General features: G+C 40.0%; 1 protein-coding gene across 5 annotated transcripts in view; it reads left to right on the top strand.

The window, feature by feature from the left end:
* Positions 1-19443, top strand: part of RNF13 (ring finger protein 13) — a 104892-nt gene that overhangs the window by 64261 nt on the left and 21188 nt on the right. For all 5 annotated transcript variants that reach the window (XM_043491932.1, XM_043491931.1, XM_038415863.2 and 2 more), the window contains 4 exons: positions 2611-2698; positions 5304-5394; positions 8339-8444; positions 16657-16750. In XM_043491932.1, the coding sequence (XP_043347867.1) occupies positions 2611-2698; positions 5304-5394; positions 8339-8444; positions 16657-16750 (379 nt within the window). The remainder of the gene's footprint in view (positions 1-2610; positions 2699-5303; positions 5395-8338; positions 8445-16656; positions 16751-19443) is intronic.

The raw sequence follows: 19443 nt of genomic DNA, 5'->3' as shown, positions 1-19443 counted from the left end.
AATTTCAATTGGTATTCTATTGTTATAAGTGCAATTAATATAATTAGGGCTGTCAATTACTTTCAGTTGACTCATGTGATTAATTTTTTGAGTTAATAGTGATTAAAAAAATACAAACTTTAAATTGGACTAAATCTATCTCCAGAGTGATGACTGTCCAAAGCACTTTAACTTTGCTCTTGTAGCTTGAACCATAAGCTATAATCAGAAGAACTCCAAGATGGAACTGTAGATCTGTAATTCACAGTTGCCAGTTGTGGATAGATAACAAGAGAAAGGACTAAAGAATTTGGCCCCCTATGTTTAAAATCTGACTAGAAGAGTCCTTTTAGAGGATCAAACAGTAACCATTAAATCTGCTATGTATGTATGTGCAGGCCTGCTTATAGAATTTTAGAAGTGTTACAGTGGTTGGCAAATATTGACTTTTTAATGAGAACTGGTATCACACCATAGTATGTGAGATGTTGTGAGTACAGGGACAGGCTGCACCAACAGTAGTATCTGGAAAGCAATGGTATGGGACAGTAACTGCTGGTAAATTGATGTAGCCACTGCATTTACCTGTCACATAAATACAAGTGTTCATATTAAATCCTGCTTGACAAATTATAGTGGGCTGGCCAAAAGTTTGTATTATAATGGTTTCCCACGTGAGATGCTAGCTCAGTCCAGTGTGAAGGTGGAGAGCACCTGATGCTACTCCGTTGGCCCCTATAGCCAGCTTGAAAGTGGTGATGGCACACTTCCCAGAAGGAGCCACATGTGTAGCTCTTCATGACTGGAAGGATGATTTATTATTTGTATTACCATAGCATCCAGGGGCCCCATTCACCTCATTGTGCTAGATGCTGTACAAATGCAGACCAAGATGACTTTCTATCCCAAGAGGCTTACAATCTAATGATAAAGACAGGAGACAGATGATATAGATGGAGTATAACAACAATGAGACAGTATTGGTCCTCATGATGGGCAGTGGTCTCTGTACACTAGCAACCTAACTTGTCAAGGGCTTTGTTAGCATCACAGCAAAGGAGACTTGAAGAGAGATTTGAATAATGGATAAAAGTTGTGGATATTTATGGGGAACGCTGCCCAATAGCAAGGGGTAGCATGAGAAAAAGCACTAAGGTGTTTGAAAATTTAACAAGTGGGCAGTGAAGGATAGCATCATGGGCTAATTGCTGGTGAGCACTGACAGCTCAATAGTAAATAAGAGACAACTGATAGCATGGGGATTGACTATGAAGGGTCTTAAAAGTAACTACAAGCAGCTTATGTTTGATTTAATAAAGAATATGGAGCCAGTGGAGGGGTGACATGATCAAGTGACAGGCATGGGGCAAAGATCTTAACAGCAACATTCTGAATGGATACAAGTAGGGAAAGATTGCATTTGTCAAGTCCAGAGAGAAGGATGTTGCCGTAAACGAGACAAGAATTTTGGCTGCATGGATGGATGTTTTTTGTATTCTGCATCTTAGATGTTACACAGAAACAATGAGCAAGATTTAGATATAAACCGGATATAAGCACCAATTTGAAGATGATCTTCAAGTACACACCTGAGTAGCAGGCAGGATGGTGCCTGGTGTCCAGAGTGATCGAGAAAAGAGTAGGAGGGAGGGCATGGGCAGGAAGATTAGGAGCTGTGTTTTAGCCATGTTTAGCTTGAGCTGGTGGCTAGATATCCGCAAGGAAGTGTCAGAGACAGGCCAAGGTTTTAGTTTGGGCAGGAGACAACAGGCCTGGAGTAGGGAGGTAGATTTGAGGTATCAGCATAAAGATGGCAGTTTAATATATGCTTGCAGATGACATTACCCAGAGATAAAAGTACAACACTGTCACCTTAAATGGTGAATAAAGTAAAGGGCCTCTGATGAATATCCAACCCAAGTGATCGGACAATCTGAAATATTTTTTATAAATATGGGCTCAGATCACTCACTCACAGCCCAGGAGTTCACTGTGCAATTCTACATAGGGGTGTAAAAACAGCCTTTGCAGTCTCTGGCTGATCTTTTGGCATAGTTTAGGACAGTTTACAGACCCCAGGGGCCCTTTAGCATCCACATATCAATGAAGCATAGAATAGCCAGAGCTACAATGCCATGACTATACCCCTTACACTGGCAGCAATGCAGCTGCTTTGCACTGCACCTTAGGATCTGGTCCATATTCATAATTCTGCACTACTATAATAGCACATTAGTGATATTGTGAACTGACAAGTTAAAGAGATCCAAGCATGATCTAAAGGCAAAGATTATGACTTAAATGTCATGTTAAAGATAACTACTAGTTAATCAAAATAAGTTACCCTCTTGATTTTCAGAAATGACAAAGGTTTTTTATCTTAAAGTTGAAGGATTTTAGGATTAATTATGTAAACATGAAACCTGCCTGCACAGAAGTGATTTTTATACATTCTTAGAAAGAGTACAGTAGCATCCTATTTTAGGAATATGTGGCTGTTTGGAAAAAATAATACCTTATTTCTAAATGAAAGTGGGGTCGTTTGCACTCCTAGAATGCTGTAAATTAGTATTTTGTTTTATTGTAAAAGACTGATATATTAATATAACAAGTACTGTATACGACTTACAGGTTTTAAATGCACAGAGAGCTGGATACAAGGCAGCTATAGTTCACAATGTTGATTCTGATGACCTAATTAGCATGGGATCCAACGACAGTAAGTACAGGTATCACTTCTCTCCATTTGAAAGTTATTCCACCCACTATAGCATATAGTATTAACTTCAATTTATTATAATCAGGAGTTCCTCCTTGTTTTAATGCATTTAAGATGTTAGAAGCTGGTGTGTGCATGTATGTGCCTGCTTATATAAGGTATTTGCACCATTATGGTGTTTGTGTTCTGTGCAAGCATTGTTCTGTCTATTCTCCTTGTGAAAATTTTGATTCAGCTTTTCCATGGAAGTCAAGTGGTTAAAATTTATGAGCAAGAAGAGTGTGATTGGCCCAATAAATAGCTGGAATGATGTCAGTTCTCGTTTGTTATTACTGAAGTAGGAATACAGCAAAAATAGTTACTGGTGCTCCATGGGATGAGGATCCAAAACATATTGTAATTTTTGGGTGGGGAGTCTTCTTCCATGCTCACTGTTCTGTGCACAGCTGTCTGTTCACCTAAATAACCCCCAAAGGATTAGATAGGTACATACATTTATTCCAGTGAAAAACTGAAGGTATTCCCAGAACACAACATACAAGAGGTATGATTCCTTTATATGCTGTTTTGATATGATACATTCAATAAGTAGTAAGTTGAGAACATATTTGCAAGGTGGCTGAAATGTCAGCTTCCTCTCGTGGTATGTATTTCAGTGTTTAATGAGAAAGTGTTCATGTGATTTACTGTTGAGGGTTTAAAATATTCTTCATCTCTAAAGTAGCACACTGCCACATAATCCCACTGTTGCCAAGGAAAAAGTATTCAATTTCTATTATTGCATATTTTGGATAGATCCAAAATATTGCTTCTGTCTTTAGTGCTGTTAATTTTCTGTGATATTTTGATCCTTTTCCTTCACTTTTCTTCAGCTGATTGAGTACTGAACAGGAACATAACTGTGAACAAACACTATTTCCAGATAAAGAGACACCTTTCAGTGAGCTGAGAAATTCACTTTCAACAGACAAAACACTAAATTGTGGGAAAGCTCTATGAAGTGTTCTAAGTGAAATCCCCAAGCATGTGATGCTTGCTTGGTTTCAAGTTTAGCTATAAACTCAAAATGCTAGAGAGGTTTGCAAGAAACCTTTGAAACAATTTCAAGTGACCACAGGCCATTATATGTTTTTGCATTGCAATCAAAAAGTATGATTCCATATTGGGAAACCTGAACACTTTGATGTCAACCAAATTTCACTGGAACTTTGGATTCATTCAACCTTGAAACTTAAAGTCACAGGTGCAAATCCACATGAACTGAAACCAAGTAAGCAAATCCAGACAGTTCACACAGCTTTACTTAATACATACATGAAGCCTGCCTTGTTAGCTGCCCTACATTTTACACCTCTCTTTTAATATGTACCTTATATATTTACTTGAGTGGCAGCCTGTAGTTATAGTTATGGCACAGGACTGGGAGTCACCTCTGACACTTCAGGCCTGAAGTGTCAAACTGCGGATCCAAAATTGGAGTCTGCTTTTCAAAATTTAGACCTGAACCTTTCTACACTTCTGTGACTCCATCTGTCAGGTAGGGACTAGTATGTCCCTTTCTCACCGGGCCAAATTCACTATTGACTTAAGCAGTTGCCATTCTATTGACTTTAGTGAAATTGAACCCACTTGGTGAATTGTTCCTCCTATATGTAAGACACATTGAGATGGACCATAGAGTAGCACAAAATGTATTATATGGATTTATTGAGTTAGTAGAGCACTTCAAAGCTATTTCTATTTCAGATGCACCATTGACACCTCAAAGTGTGTAAGAATATTGTACAGTTAGAACCTGCCTGTGGAAACCCTTTCCATTTCAAACCTTATAATATTAACTCAAGACCAATATTTATATATTTTCTGAAATAAGATGAAGCACTGTTGAAATGAACTAGTGTAAGTTAGTAGAGCATCTATATTTTTGTTTCCTCTCTTTCACTTGATTTTTTTAATACAGAGAGTTCCCCACCTGAGGTTAGAGAAATGTTGCAAGTTTTTGTGATTGCATTCTGTGATGGGGGGGCGGGGGAGGGGGCAGGGGGATGTTGCTTTCCTTCAATCGGATTTCTTGTGAGACATGAGTAGTGAGGTTGGGCTTGCTCATTCCCTCCTTTCTACTTTTGAACTTTTTCCAGCCTAAAGTCATCTCCACTGCTTTCATTTAGGTGAAAATGTGGAACACATAGGACCAGATCCTCAGCTGGTATAAGTCAGCATAGCTCCTTGAAGTCAACTAAGCTATGCCAATTTATACTAGTTGGGATCTGGCTATAATTAGTAATGCTTTGGTTAAACTGTAATTACCAAAGGATTTCTTGTATCTTAAATATTTTTGAAGAATTATCAGTTGATGTTTGCACAGACAGCGACTCTAAGATACCACTACTAGTAGCACAGGATATCGTTTTGTAGATGGACACTTTAGTTAACAGCATGTATTAATAGCATATTGTATACTAAATCTGTCTTAGAAGAGGTCTCCACACACTGATTGTCTTATAAAGAGCCATGAAGACTTCATGAGACAGTCTTAATTATTGGTGTGCCCACAGAGACTGAGTTCTGTATGTCAGTGCTAGTCTTTTGTTCTTTTTATGAACAGTTGAAGTTTTAAAGAAAATTGATATTCCATCTGTCTTTATTGGTGAGACATCAGCTAATTCACTGAAATATGAATTCACTTATGAAAAGGGGTAAGTAATATTTACCTTTTTAAATATGTAACCTAATATGCAGTAACATCATTCCTTGGACTGTTATCACCTCTGTTTAACCTTTACTGAAGATCAAGAATTTTTTTCGGGATGAAATCCTGGCCAAACTGAAGTGAATGGAAGGCTTGCCATTGACTTCCCTGGGGGCCAGGATTTCACCCTCTATACTTTAAACATTGACTGTAAGATGCTTGAGCCCTATGAGATTATGTGGTAAGTATTTTTAAATAAATAGATGCTCTGGCAGAGTGGCCAGTCTAAGAATCTGAAATTGCGAAAATAAAAAACAAAATCAGACTTTTCAGTAGTTCTTTACTTTAAGGCCACAGTTGTTATGACTGGCTGCAGCAAAGATATAGTTGCTCTTAAGTTTTTAAGTTCCCTTGAAGAATGCTTACTGAATACTATTTATTCAGCCTGTCAGCCTGACTAGTACTTTGGCAGGCTTCTTGAGATTCATAAGATATTTGTGGTCACTTTCACATTCTTAAAGGATATTGCACATTAGAAATTAGCTTAGGGGAAGCATCATCTAAATTTCACATTCAGCATGTTTACTCAAAACTAAACTCATGTGTTTGTCAAACTTTAATGTATTTACTATAATTAAAATAATGGTATAATCACTGATAAAGTTACACATTTATGAATTTATGATAAAAATGCTCATTTATTCATACTGATGGTAGGCTGGCTTCCCTTCTCCCCCCCACATTTTTCACCCCTTTTGGTCTGTCAACTGAAAGACTTAGAAACCCCCAGCCATACTTTTAGATCATACAAAGATAAACAGATACCAACCCCAAACATCTTCCAATATTAGCCTAATATAAATCTTATACAACTATAATTAAAATTCACCAGTCCAAGCCCAAAATCCCACTCTTCACCATGATGAATGAAAATTTAAAAAGTTAATGCCCATCCAGTAGTATTATTTTCTCTGAACAAGCAACATTTTTCAAGGCTGTCCTAAGAGAAATAGGCCTGAACTGAATTTTAGTCACTCAGTTGGATAGTTGCTACAAAAACACAAGTCTAAACAAAATTCTTCCTCCTGGTTTCACAGCAAGAGCATGTCCTGCTGACATGAGAGACTCAACTTTGTAAGGACCCAACCTCAGGACTCTGCTTGATAGACTGTGGGAGTGCAGGTGACATACGAGTTTGTAGGGTAGAATGCTAACTACCCTAGTCTAGCTAAGCCCTTCTAGGTATTGTAGCTATATTAGTACTGAAGTCAGAGGAAAGTCTGTTCTACTCTCCAGGATACAGGGAAAGGTGCCACAGCAGTCGGGGTAGTAGTATCAGACAAATGGAATAGCAACATAAATTAAGATATTGGCTTTGCCAGTTCTTGGAGGCTGCAACTCACAAAAATGAAGCAGCATGAAAGTAATTCTATATGTGAACTGTAGAGACTATGGGAATTACTCTACAGTTGAGTCCTCTTACAGTCTGATTGAATGGCACACATGAGCCATGCAGCTAACTGTTTCACATCAGATATTGTTTTGTGGCTCTATGTTATTTCAAGGCATTCATGGGAACGGAAACAAGTGTTTGCAGTCACTGAATATTGATGGAATATATGAAATCATGCTGAAGTATAGGTTCCCTCTTATACTTATGTATCTTTGCAGTTTTACTAGAGAAAGATTTTTGAATTAATGCAGCTGTAATAAACACGTGCAGAACTTGCCTCTAAAATTTGAGCTAGGTTTGGCAAGATTACTAAGGTTTGCAAACCTTTCCACAACACTAGGCAAGTTTTCAGTAGCTTGGAAGGCAGCATAGTCCAGTGACTGGTATATGAGAGTGAGTTACAAGGTATCTGTTTTTTGTTGTATAACTTAGGTGAGTCACTTAAACGTGGTATAACTTGGGAAAGCAACTAAAAATTTCACTTGGGGTGCTGTGTTTTTTGTCCCTCTGTTATTTTTATATCAAGTATGCTCTGTCCACGTATGAAAAGATTTTTCCTACTTGCCATTTTTGCAAACTCAGCATAGGATATAACCATCAGGCTGAGTTCTTTCCTGCTTATCACCAGTATCTGAGACTTTGTGAGCCAAATTCTGCAATCCGTTTTAACTGTGCAGTGTCATTGTCTTCAGTAGGGTCAAACAATTGTAAATGCCACCAAATATACCCCAGGATAGTAAACAGTTATATTGACGATTGGAAAGGATCCAACAAAGGGGAAACGAAAACACAAACAAAATATGTCTCTCCCCATACCTACCCTCCTTTAAGACATTTACAGGAAAGGAGCAGCCTTCAAGTTCAGAAAGTCCTTACCTCAAGGCCCAGGTTCAGTTCCTCAGAGGAAATTTCCAAGACCTGAAGAAAAGCTCTGTGCAAATTCAACAGCCAATAGAGTTAGTCCAATAAAAGACACTATCTTCACCCACTTTGTCTAGTATCCTGGGCCTGACACAGTTACAAGACTGCATAGGTCTCCCAGTTATTCATGCATATTAGCAAGGTTCTACTTTGTTAACTAATGAGGAGACAATGACCATTTAAAACTGACTCATTCTAAAACAGGTATACACAGTCTATTTTCAGCTGAATGTCTTCATGGTGAATTGGAATGCACATTAGGGATAAAACCCTGGCTCCATTTAAACCAATGGCAAAATTCCAGTTGACTTCATTGGGTCCAGGAGTTCACCCTGATAAGTATATTGATTCTAATGATTGCAGTTTTACCTATTTATTTCATTAGTATTACGCTGACTGTGTGTTGACCTTTTAAAAAAAAAAGTGGCTGAATATTTTCATATTATAGATACTCCTTTTATGTGCCCGAAGATGCTAATTTTTCTTTTGATGACTTTACCCTTTTGAATTTCTGTTGTAAGCTTCACTGTTTGTTAAAGTTTAATTCATTTTAAAATTGTCTTTCTTTCCCCTACAGTGGCCATATTATGTTAATCCCAGAGTTCAGTCTTCCTTTGGAGTACTACTTAATTCCATTCCTAATTATAGTGGGAATCTGCCTTATACTCATTGTCATATTTATGGTAAGTGTTGCTCTTTAATCTTTTTCCTTCAACAAAACAAAACAAAAAAATTACAGGACTGTGGCCAATTGAAATGAGTATGGCCCTGGATGCTTATTTAAAGAAACAAATAAAGTTTCAGGTAGTATTTAAACAGATTGTACTCACTTTCAAAACTTGTGTCATTCAGTTCATGGTAAGAATTCGAAGCACCCTCTATACCACAGTCCTGCTTTTCTTTATTTGTCAGTCAGCAGTCTTCTTTGTTTAAAGGGAATCAAAGCCATAGCAACTGCCCTACAAAAGGAATTTCTCTTCCATGCTGGTTCTCTTTAAAGTATTGTTCTAGCTCAATGAATGAGAGGAGCTGCAACAGCCAGCAAGTATACTAAGTTCAGTGTAATCCTAGGACCCAGTTGCACAGGGAATATCGCCACTGAATTCCTCCTGACTGGAGACCCAGTGATGTGCTGCAAATGTTTTAACAAGGAGCTTGTACAAAAATATTCCCCCTTCACCTTGTGATAGACCGTGTCTCCCAACAGCATATATGTGTTACAGACAGGACATGAGAGGGACTTAGGATGACCAGATGTTATAGACTGTCTTGATATTAGGGGCTTTGTCTAATATATGCAACTACACCCCCCTGAAAAAAAATAACCCTGATTTCTCACACTTGCTATCTGGTCACCCTAGAGCAGGGAATGGCAACCTTTGGCATGCGGCCCGTTAGGGAAATCCTCTGGTGGGCCAGGATGGTTTGTTTACCTGCAGCGTCCGCAGGTTCAGCCGATCGTAGCTTCCACTGGCTGCAATTCACCATTCCAGGCCAATGGGGTCTGTGGGAAGTGGCATGGGCGAGGTATGTGCTGGCCACCACTTCCCGCAGCCCCCATTAGCCTGGAACGGCAAACCACAGCTGGTGGGAGCAGAGATTGGCCGAACCTGCGGGTCGCTGCAGGTAAATAAACCGTCCCGGCCCACCGGCGGATTTCCCTGACGGGCCGTGTGCCAAAGGTTGCTGATCCCTGCCCTAGAGGGACTGGGGAGACAATTCATTTAAATAAAATACTTTCCTCTCTCTCTCTGATGTGCCTATCATTGTGGTATCTAACCATAACAAACAGCTCCAGTTGCCAAGCATACTAAGTGCCTCATGCTGGGAACATTTTTATTTTGTTCCTGAAAAATATCCTGAGTTGATTAATAGTCTAGCAGAGTGTTCAACCTTGGGCTTGGGGTAAAGACCTTGTTAGAACAGCTGGAGTGAGGGAGTGGGGAAGCCTTCCCTGTGAATACTTTTGGAAAATTCCTGACATCTGGTACAATCTGGTACATTGCAAAAACAAAAGACTTGCTCTTCAGAAACATTCATGAGCCCCAGGGGTAAGCTATCTGTGGCAGGGATGATTTAGTAGAATACAGAGAGGGAGGGTGAACTCCATCAGAAGCAGGGAAACTGTCTCAAGCTTCCTGTCAGTTTGGCTGAAAAATTTTAACAAGGGGCTGTTGAGAGCACCTAAGGGTATGTCTACACTGCAGCTAAGAGCTCCTGAGCAGACAGACTTGCACTTGTGGGGCTTGAGCTGGCATGCTAAAAACATCAGTGTGGACATTGCAGCTCAGACTACTCTCAAGCCCCTGCAACCCACCCCTCCACCCCCATCTTGAGACCTGAGCTGCAGTCCAAGCCCTAACGTCCACCCTGCTATTTTTAGTGCACTAGCGCGAGCTCCCCACTAACACAAGTCTGTCTACCCAGGCTGGGAGGATCATTCCCCTCTGTAGTGTAGACATACCCTGAGAGTCCCCTCAAGCACATCACTGTTCCTCCCAAAGAACTGGGCTGGAAGCTACCTATGATTTGAATTTGAACTTTTCAATCCAGTTCTTATAAGGAATTTTCACCCTGGTCTGCATTACAGAGTTAGGTAAATGCAAGGCATCTTACGTCAACCTAACTATGTAAGTGTCTATACTAAAATTTTGCTCCTGACGATGTAACTTTCCCACTACACAACTTAACTCCACTTCCATGAGAGGGGTATAGTCAAGGTAGTTAGTTTTACGCAGTGTGATGTAAACACTGCGTTGTTTACATCGATTGTTGCTCCCTTTCAGAAGCTGTGCTACAATGCCCCACATTAACGGTTCAATCGGCGCAAGTGCTCCTGGTGAGGATATGCACTGCTCATGCAAGGAAGAAATTACTGCAGTGGCTTTACACCAGTGTCAGCTAGGTTAACAATTTTGTAGTGTAGACATGCCCTTCAACTGGGTGAGTAACTTAGAGACTCGCTCCCTAACTGTTCTCTGATCAGAGTCTCTGGTCATTCATAATTCTCCTTTTCCATAAGAAGTAGCTTCCACATCAAATGCATTATGGTGCATTTTTACAACTCTTTCAGTGATGACTCACGTTACATTGATGGTTATTTTAGTTATTTTGAATTATAAATTCAAATTAAATTATAATTTTAAAAGTGCCTATCCTTGGTTGTAGGCACCTTTGGCACCATTAAAACATCAGTGATATAAAAGATTAAAACCAGCTACTTTTCCTCTTCCCAAATCCAGAGAAGAAAAAAATAACCAACCAGAGATTATCTCAAGCCCAAACAATACCTTGCCTTACCCACAAACACCAGCCCTCATTATGTCCTTCTTCCCCCAATAGCATGAGTAAGTAGATAGTGCAGTGGGTCCTGAAGGTCAGCAGATTCAGATACTTCAAGCCAAGGGGTTAATGCTCCATGAACAACCTTTTCTCTTAAATTGTCAGTGCTCCAGCTCCAACTCCAGCACCTCTGTTCATCTGCTCAGTGTGAAGCTGAAGTTCAAAAAAGCAACCAAGATGTTAGGGTGCATAAGGAATGAGATGGAGAACAATACAGAAACTATTGTAATTATGTAAATCAGTGGTACTAGATTTACATTTCATCTACAATACTGTGTGCAATACTGATCACCCCATCTCAGAAAAAACAGATTAGAGGGCATGGAAAAACCCTCATATGAAGAAAGATTGTAAGGTAAATAATGCTAATCTTTTCAAAGGAGATGAATAAGTGGATATGAGAAAAATATATAAAATAATGAATGGTCTCTAGGGAAAATAGATTATGAGCTTGATTTCAGTAGAATGAGAATTTCACCCCAGGTTTCCATCATGGATGCCTCATCAGTAGAGATTCTTTCTTCTTTAAATGTGCTTCTTCATGCCTGCTTGTAGACTTTTGCCACCAGTTCAACTGCTCATACTCCATCTTGGTGTTAGAACAGCTCTACAGCTTCCTTGTGAACTTTAGGGAAGTCTTCTTCAGGGCAAGAAATTAACTTCTTTATAGACTGATTTATGTAAATCAGCAAGGAACAAGACTGATATAACAAAAACCAGACTGAACTCAATCAAAAGGCCACATCTCCTTAGAATTGCAGCTATTACTCTGACAGTAGAAAAGACAGGTTTCTGCATTACAAATAATATTAACCGTGTTACAGGAAATATATGTGGAATTTTGTTGGGATGGCAGTAGAATATCCAAGCAAAGGCCATATATACAAGTTGAACAATTTGTCCTTTTTAGGTCTGCCCTTTAAGTGTAGGACCTATTGATGTTGATGTAGAAAAGGTCAATGCTCTGAATTAGCACAGTTTTATAACAATTGTATCGGATAGCAGCACTGTGGTGGTGCCTAACTGACACTTGCTGAAATGAAAGCCCTATCCTGCATGATTTTGGGACCAAACAACTGTCTGTGCAAGCCTTAAGGGCTAGACAGGATTACTTTTGGGGAGCAAGCTACCCACCTGGTGAGGCACAGCTGAGACACTGTGACATCCTCTGAGTCCCTTGCTCAGAATAGCCAAACTACTCTGCTACGCAATCTTCTTGGGCTACAGCTTCTGTTCTGGATTCCTATCGGGGGGGGGGGGGGGATGAGATGTTCCGCTTTTTCCACCAATGCCGGTTAGAAAACTCTCTGTTCTGGAGCTAGTTTTTAAAATCTTTTTGGCCTTCCGTATAAGGCATCTAGTCCTCTGGATAAGGCAGATCTGAGATCCTGCTTAAGTCACTTAGCTTCCCTTCCTGAGCCCCCTCCGTAATACAGGGCTATTACTAGATACCTAGAATGCTATGTAAGCGCTGCATGTTCCTAACATCATGTGAGAGTGGTAGAGAGAAGGCAGTTTCCCAAGTAATAGTGCAACTTCCCAGATTAAAAGCAAGCAAGATAGAGACAATTGGAGTAAAGTGAAGGCCAAGAAGGTCATAGATATAGTCTGTGGGTTGGACCTTTCTGATAGTAGATAACACATGTAGACTTGCACACGGAAATAGTTGGTTCAATGCCATGCGACGCTCCCAAGTAACTTTAAGATACATTTTGTAGAGTCAGAGAGGAGAAGCAGGGGAGAAGGGTAGGTCTGTAAACTCCTCCTTGGTGTTAAAAGTCATGTAAATTTAACCTTCCAAATGTGAACCAAGTATAAACTACTTTGTTTGTCTGCAGATAGCCTTAAACAATGCCTCTGAGAGGTCTGGATTCCTCTGCTTCCATTAATCTCCTTATGATGTTAACTTTAATTTTTCATATGGAGCTATAAATATAAAGAGAGGGATATAAATATTTCCAGGTGAACTGTGGGATGCTGACAGATGTATACTAGGTCAGATTGTGTGCTGAAGAATTGCAAGCCCTGATTTTGTTTAGTTGTACTTAAATTGTAAATATTTTTTTAGATTCTTTACAAAAGGACATTTAAAACAAGAGGGTACCTATTACAGACAGTGCAAAGGGCAAGATTCACCATATATACACTAAACATATAGCCATAAAAGGGCAATTTAGTACAGTTCTGTTTGACTTTAATTAAATTTAAAGCACACTTCCACTAGGCAACTATTTTTTATCCATTGTGTGGTTGCTTAAGACAGATTTCTCTGTATAACATTTTGAATGAAGGGCAGGAATATCAGAACTATTCTGAGCCTCATAAATCAACAGTGTAATATATAACAGCCGCCTGTTGGATATAAGTTTACAAGCAGAATTTTAAAATGTAAAATGGTTGATTTTGTGTTTACACCACTTCGTTTTGCTAAAAGTCTTTTAGATTGACTGTGAATGGTAAAAATGTAACAGTTACCAGTACTTCAGTTTTATTCCACTTATAGAAGAAAACAAAACAAAAACAAACAACTGTTTCTAAGGGCTAGTCTGCTCTAATAACGCTAAAGCACTGCCGCGGCAGCGCTTTAACGTGGCTTGTGCGGTCACGGCAGAACCCACTTCCACAAGGGGTGTAGTTACCAGCGCTGGGAGCATAGTTACCAGCGCTGGTGCGCTATCTACACTGGGGTTTTACAGTGCTGAAACTTGCTGTGCTCAGAGGGGTGTTTTTTCACACACACACCCCCCCCGAGCGAGAAAGTTGCAGCACTGCAAATTGCCAGTGTAGACAAGCCGTAAGGTGAAAGGTAATCCTTTCATGATATAAATTTATTACATCAGTTCAGGCCATCTACAATTGAATTGACCAGGACATTTCTCCTTAGAATTGCACTTCTTTCATTTCCCTCAATTCTATTTTCCTAGAGCAAGAGAAAACAAAAAACCAACAGCATCTGAGCTGACCCAAAAGGGCACTGCCACAGTACATTGCTCCCAGGGGACCAGTTGTCTAAACCAACATAATCTAAAGATACCAGGATAGATACTATAATGATAGAGCCATCACAGATTATTTAAATACATTCATCTCCAGGACATCTCCTACTCTCTGAATTGCAAGTAAAATATCACCTTGGATTTTTACACCTCAGTGCAGTGCGTGACTGTAAACTTGTCCTACACTGCTAACAAGTTGAGGGCAAAAATACATCTGACCTGTGTCCTGTTCCTTTTTTCTCTGTAGTCATGAATGAGAGGTTACTCAGATATCCAATCAGACATTCGCTTCAGCCACTGGACTGAACCCTAAACAGAATCCAGACATGGTCTCCCAAAAGATTTGTTGGATTTGGTCCTCCAACACTTCTTCCCATGAAGCTCAAGTTTTAAATAGGAAATAAATAAGAGGCTGTCTAGCATCTAAATCCCAGATGATTAACTGCAGTTGTCATGCTTATAAGAAGCACACAGGATCTTTTTCAGGGGAAAAGGCAATACATTGCATTTATTGGAAATACAACAATTAACATATGCATGCAATCACACACACATACACACTGTCCCACCAGTCGATGTGATAGTTACCAGTCCAGATCAATCTAGTGGCCAGCTAGGTTGATCATGGATAGGGAGGAGTCGGGTTCTGTCGGTCGTGACACAATGCTCCGGGGAAGTCTTGGCAGGACGAACCCAAAGTTTCATAGCAAGGCACCCTGTTTATGTAGTGATTTTCCTTCATTGGGACCAATGAGTTTTACACCGTCGTGCTGTAATCAATTGTTGTTTAACGAGTGCTTGTTTTTTTAAATTGATTTTTTATTAAGTTTCTTAGGGAGTTACCCCATGCTGGTTTTAATTACAGTTATTTTGTTCCCATTGATAGGTGCCTGTTTTATTTTTAAAGTTGTTAATTTGCCCTTTTCTGACATATCTATAGGAGCATGTGTAATCTCCTGGCGCCCTTGCATTTGTCCTTGATTCCTTCCTAAAACATCTGGTCTGGTAATGACCTCACACTTACTTTTTAACACACACATTCCTCATTCACACACAAAACAAAATTAATTTACACAAAACATTTAAACAAAAACATCAAATTGCAATGCAAAAAAACCAACCAATCATTGCATTTTTTTACTTATTTTAAAATGCTAAACCTTCAACAAAATGGTAACCCTCAAGGTCTGTCACTGCCTTAAAATGAGCTTCAAACACAAATTCTGGCTAATGCATCTTTAGCAATGACCCATTAGGCCATACCTTTCTGCTATTCAAAAAAAATGCTAGCAAAATATAATCAAATCATACACTTACACATTTAATACATGCTACATTATTATTCTTTATTTTAAATTATATAAAATACAAACATAAAATCCTACTACTACACAGTTCACACCTGGAAAAAAAATGCCTGGAAGTTCAGTCTCCAAAACAGGGAAATCTAAATATGCTATAAATGCAAAGCAAAAAATGGCAAGTTGGTTTTCCTCAGGGAAGAATTACATTGATACCAATATTTCAGCTAAACTGTCATGAGATAGCATGTTTATAACACGCTGTGTATTTTGTCTGTATCACTCATACCTACATTTATACTTACATTATATTAAACAAAAGAGATAAAGGGTAGTTTTACAAGAATAGCAGGGGTCAGAAAGTGAAAACAACTCCTTAAATGATTATCAGACGGCAAGGAAAATTAACATTATTTACAATACTAATATTCAACAGTGTTTATTGTACCATAAGGTAGCTAGCTGTAGAGTCTCTTCTGCTTTGGCTGTATAACTGTGACAGATATCAAAATGGTGAGCTCTGCCATTTTCTAAGTTGGATTGTTCAGTTTGTCTTTTAGCACCATTGTAGTTAAGGCTGTCCCATCATTTCCTTTCTAAATTTGGCCATGAAAATAATCTCATCATATAAAACCAGGACATAGTAACAGACTAAAAATATCTGTGGGACTGTAAGAAAAATAAGAAGGATGATTGATTCTGTGTGATCAAAGAGAGCAAGATAGGAGACAGCCTGAAGTTAGCAAAAGGGAAACTGAAGCTAGGTGCTACGAATAAATTCCAACTAAGCAGAAAATAATCTGCTTGCAGAGTTACACTGGTATAGAACCACTGTAAATGAAAACAGAGTCAAGCCAAATGAGCCATATACTGCCATGACTACACCACCTTCTGCCCCATTGACTTGAGCCAGGGTGTTGCTTCAGTGGGGTTGTACGGGATGCAACAAGGAGTTTTCCATTATTTCCTATTAAATTATTTTCTGTATAAATGTAATATACATTTAACTTTTAGTATCATGGTTACCTATAGATCTTACGGGGTGTAAAATTATCCTGCTTCACTGCTGTTTGTACGTATACATCTTTGCCCTTGAGTCCAACTGGGACAAAGATAGCTGTATGTTACCCCAATCTGGGGACAGTTCATCTTTGGCTAACTTAGAATGGTTGCTCACAAAATAAAACTGGCTATTTCATTGTTCTTTTGCTGTCTTTCGTGTTTCCATCTTCTTATTTATGTCTGCTTCTTTCCAGATCACAAAATTTGTGCAAGATAGACATAGAGCAAGAAGGAATCGGCTTCGAAAAGATCAGCTTAAGAAGCTTCCTATACATAAATTTAAGAAAGGCAAGTGGATCTTGATTGTCTAAATAATCCAACTCCATTGGTCTTAAATAAATACTAATATCCAAATGGAATTTTTTTATAGCTTTGAAAACCAATTCTGAGACTACTTAAACTGGACAGTGCCATTTGAAATGAAAGCACATTCTAACAAAACAGACATCTTGGGCCTGCTCCTGCTCCCACTGAATTAGGGGGAGTTTTGACATTTGCTTCCATGGGAGCAATGTACTGTTGTGCTTTAGGAGTTTATTATGGTATTTTATACATCTCATACTCCTGGGGGAATTCTGCACCACTGTGCACGTGCAGAATTCATGTCCTTCGCAGATTTCTTTGCTTCCCTGCAGAAAATGACAGGGAAACAAAGGGAAGCCACAAGAGTGGTCACACGCCCCTCCCCAGCAGCACGAGTGCATCGTGTCGGGTGCCTGGAGCAGCTGCCAGAGAGGTAAATCTCTGCGAGAGGGTGGCAGCTGGGGATGCTCAGGCCTGTGGCTTCTACCATGCGCCAAGCTCAGCTGCTAGGTACCAGCTGGGCTGGGGAAGACAGAACTTCCTCTTCCCCTGCCAGGAATGGATGGAGCCGGGTCAGACCCACCCCCAGACGCAGGAAGCTCCACACCCCCTCTCCACTTCTTGCCCCATCACACCTCAGCCACAGTGGGAGGAACCACTGTACGGGGAGCTGCTCCTCTCATTTGCCCAACCAGTGTACATCCAGACCCCGCCATATTTAGAGCTCCCACCAAGTCTCACCCCTGCATCCAGACCCCCTCCCACCAAGCCCATCCCCCTGCATCCAGACCATCTCCCGCAGTGCCCCACACTTGAACCCCCACCTTCCTACACCTAAACTACCCTGATGAGCCCCCATGCACCCAGATCCCCATCCCACAGAGTCCCAACCCGCTGCACCCAGACCTCTACTCCACCAAGCCCCATTCCTTCAGCATCCTGACCTCCCCGTTGAGTCCCCCACACCCAGAAACCACCCCACACCTGGATCTCCTCCACACTAATCCCCTTCACACTTGGACCTTACCAGCTGAGCCTGCTTGCCCCACACCTGGATTGGGGGCCAGGACTGGGTGTGCTTGTGAGACTTTGTCCCCCTCGCTCACTATTTTGGTGCACATGGAGAGGAGAGGCAAGGCAGAACCCTGGAGTGTTTCTGGGGCAGGCCCAGCAGTTGCGCTGTGTCAGTCTGAGTCCCAGGGGCAGGGCTGCAGGGTGATCTCCCACCTCCTTGCATCCTGTAGTCTGTGCTTTTCACTGCCATGGTGGAGCCTCCACATTTATTTATTGACAGATAAAATATGCAGAATTTTTCAGAATTTTAAAATATTGTGCTCAGAATTTTTATTTTTTTGGCACAGAATTCCCTCAGGAGTAACCTTAAAGCCAACGCTAAACCTAGGGTTATTTCTTATGTCCTAAATTTTAACTGTCAGCTCCTTTATGCCCCTATGGCTCCCTTCCTGTTTTCTCTCACTGCATTAACAGAGACTACAAGACTGTGTGATATTTTATTTAGTCATGTGTCTGGAAACAGAAGTATTTGGGGCATGTAAGTTGCCCACTGTTTTAGAGGCTCTGCATCAGCTGAACTGTGTTGCAGGTATAATCTACCCACTTTTCTGTAGTGCGTGCTGCTTTCCCTCCATTCACCCAATGCTCCTAGGAAGCCAGGGGAAGTGATCAATTAAAAATTTAATTCCAAAATATTTACTTTGTATAGAGTTAATCACTAAAAGTTAGTCAAAATGACTAAACACACACTGAGAAAGGACAATAATTAAATAATTAAAAGGACAATAATTTCTTTTATTCAGTGCAATAGAACAAGCCTTTGACAAGGTCCCTCACCGAAGGCTCTTAAGCAAAGTAGGCAGCCAGGGATAAGAGGAAGGTCCTCTCATGGATCAGTAACTGGTTAAACGATAGGAAGCAAAAGGTAGGACTATGGGGCCAGTTTTCACAATGGAGAGAGGTGAATAGCTGGGTCCCTCACAGATCTGTACTGGGACCTGTTCTGTTCAAAGTTTTCATAAGTGATCTGGAAAGGGGATGAACAGTGAGGTGCCAACAATACAAAATTACTCATAACAGTTAAGACCAAAGCTGACTGCAAAGAGTTACAAAGGGATCTCACGAAACTGGGTGACAAAATGGCAGATGAAATTCAGCATTGATAAGTGCAAAGTAATGCGCACTGGAAAAACATAATCCCAAGTATACATACATACAAAATTATGAGGTCTTAATTAGCTGTTACTACTCAAAAAGAGATTGTGGAGTCATTATGGATGGCTCTCTGAAAAAATCTGCTCAATGTGTGGCAGCAGTCAAAAAAGCTAACAATGTTAGGAACCAGTAGGAAAGGGATAAATAATGTACTACCACTATATAAACCCATAGTACGTCCATCCCTCAAAAAAGAGATACTAGAATTGGAAAAAAATGACAAATATGCATCTAAAATGATTGGGGTATGGAACAGCTTCCATATGAGGAAAGATTAAAAATCCTGACAGGTTTCAGAGTAGCAGCCATGTTAGTCTGTATTCGCAAAAAGAAAAGGAGTACTTGTGGCACCTTAGAGACTAACAAATTTATTTAGTCTTATGCTCAAAAAATTTGTTAGTCTCTAAGGTGCCACAAGTACTCCTTTTCTGTTTATTAAAAATACTGGG

Source organism: Dermochelys coriacea, chromosome 9, assembly GCF_009764565.3.
Source record: "Dermochelys coriacea isolate rDerCor1 chromosome 9, rDerCor1.pri.v4, whole genome shotgun sequence".
NCBI classification, from domain to species: Eukaryota; Metazoa; Chordata; order Testudines; family Dermochelyidae; genus Dermochelys; species Dermochelys coriacea.
The sequence above is the reverse complement of the archived record's forward strand: the minus strand, read 5'-3'. Positions and strand labels throughout refer to the sequence as shown.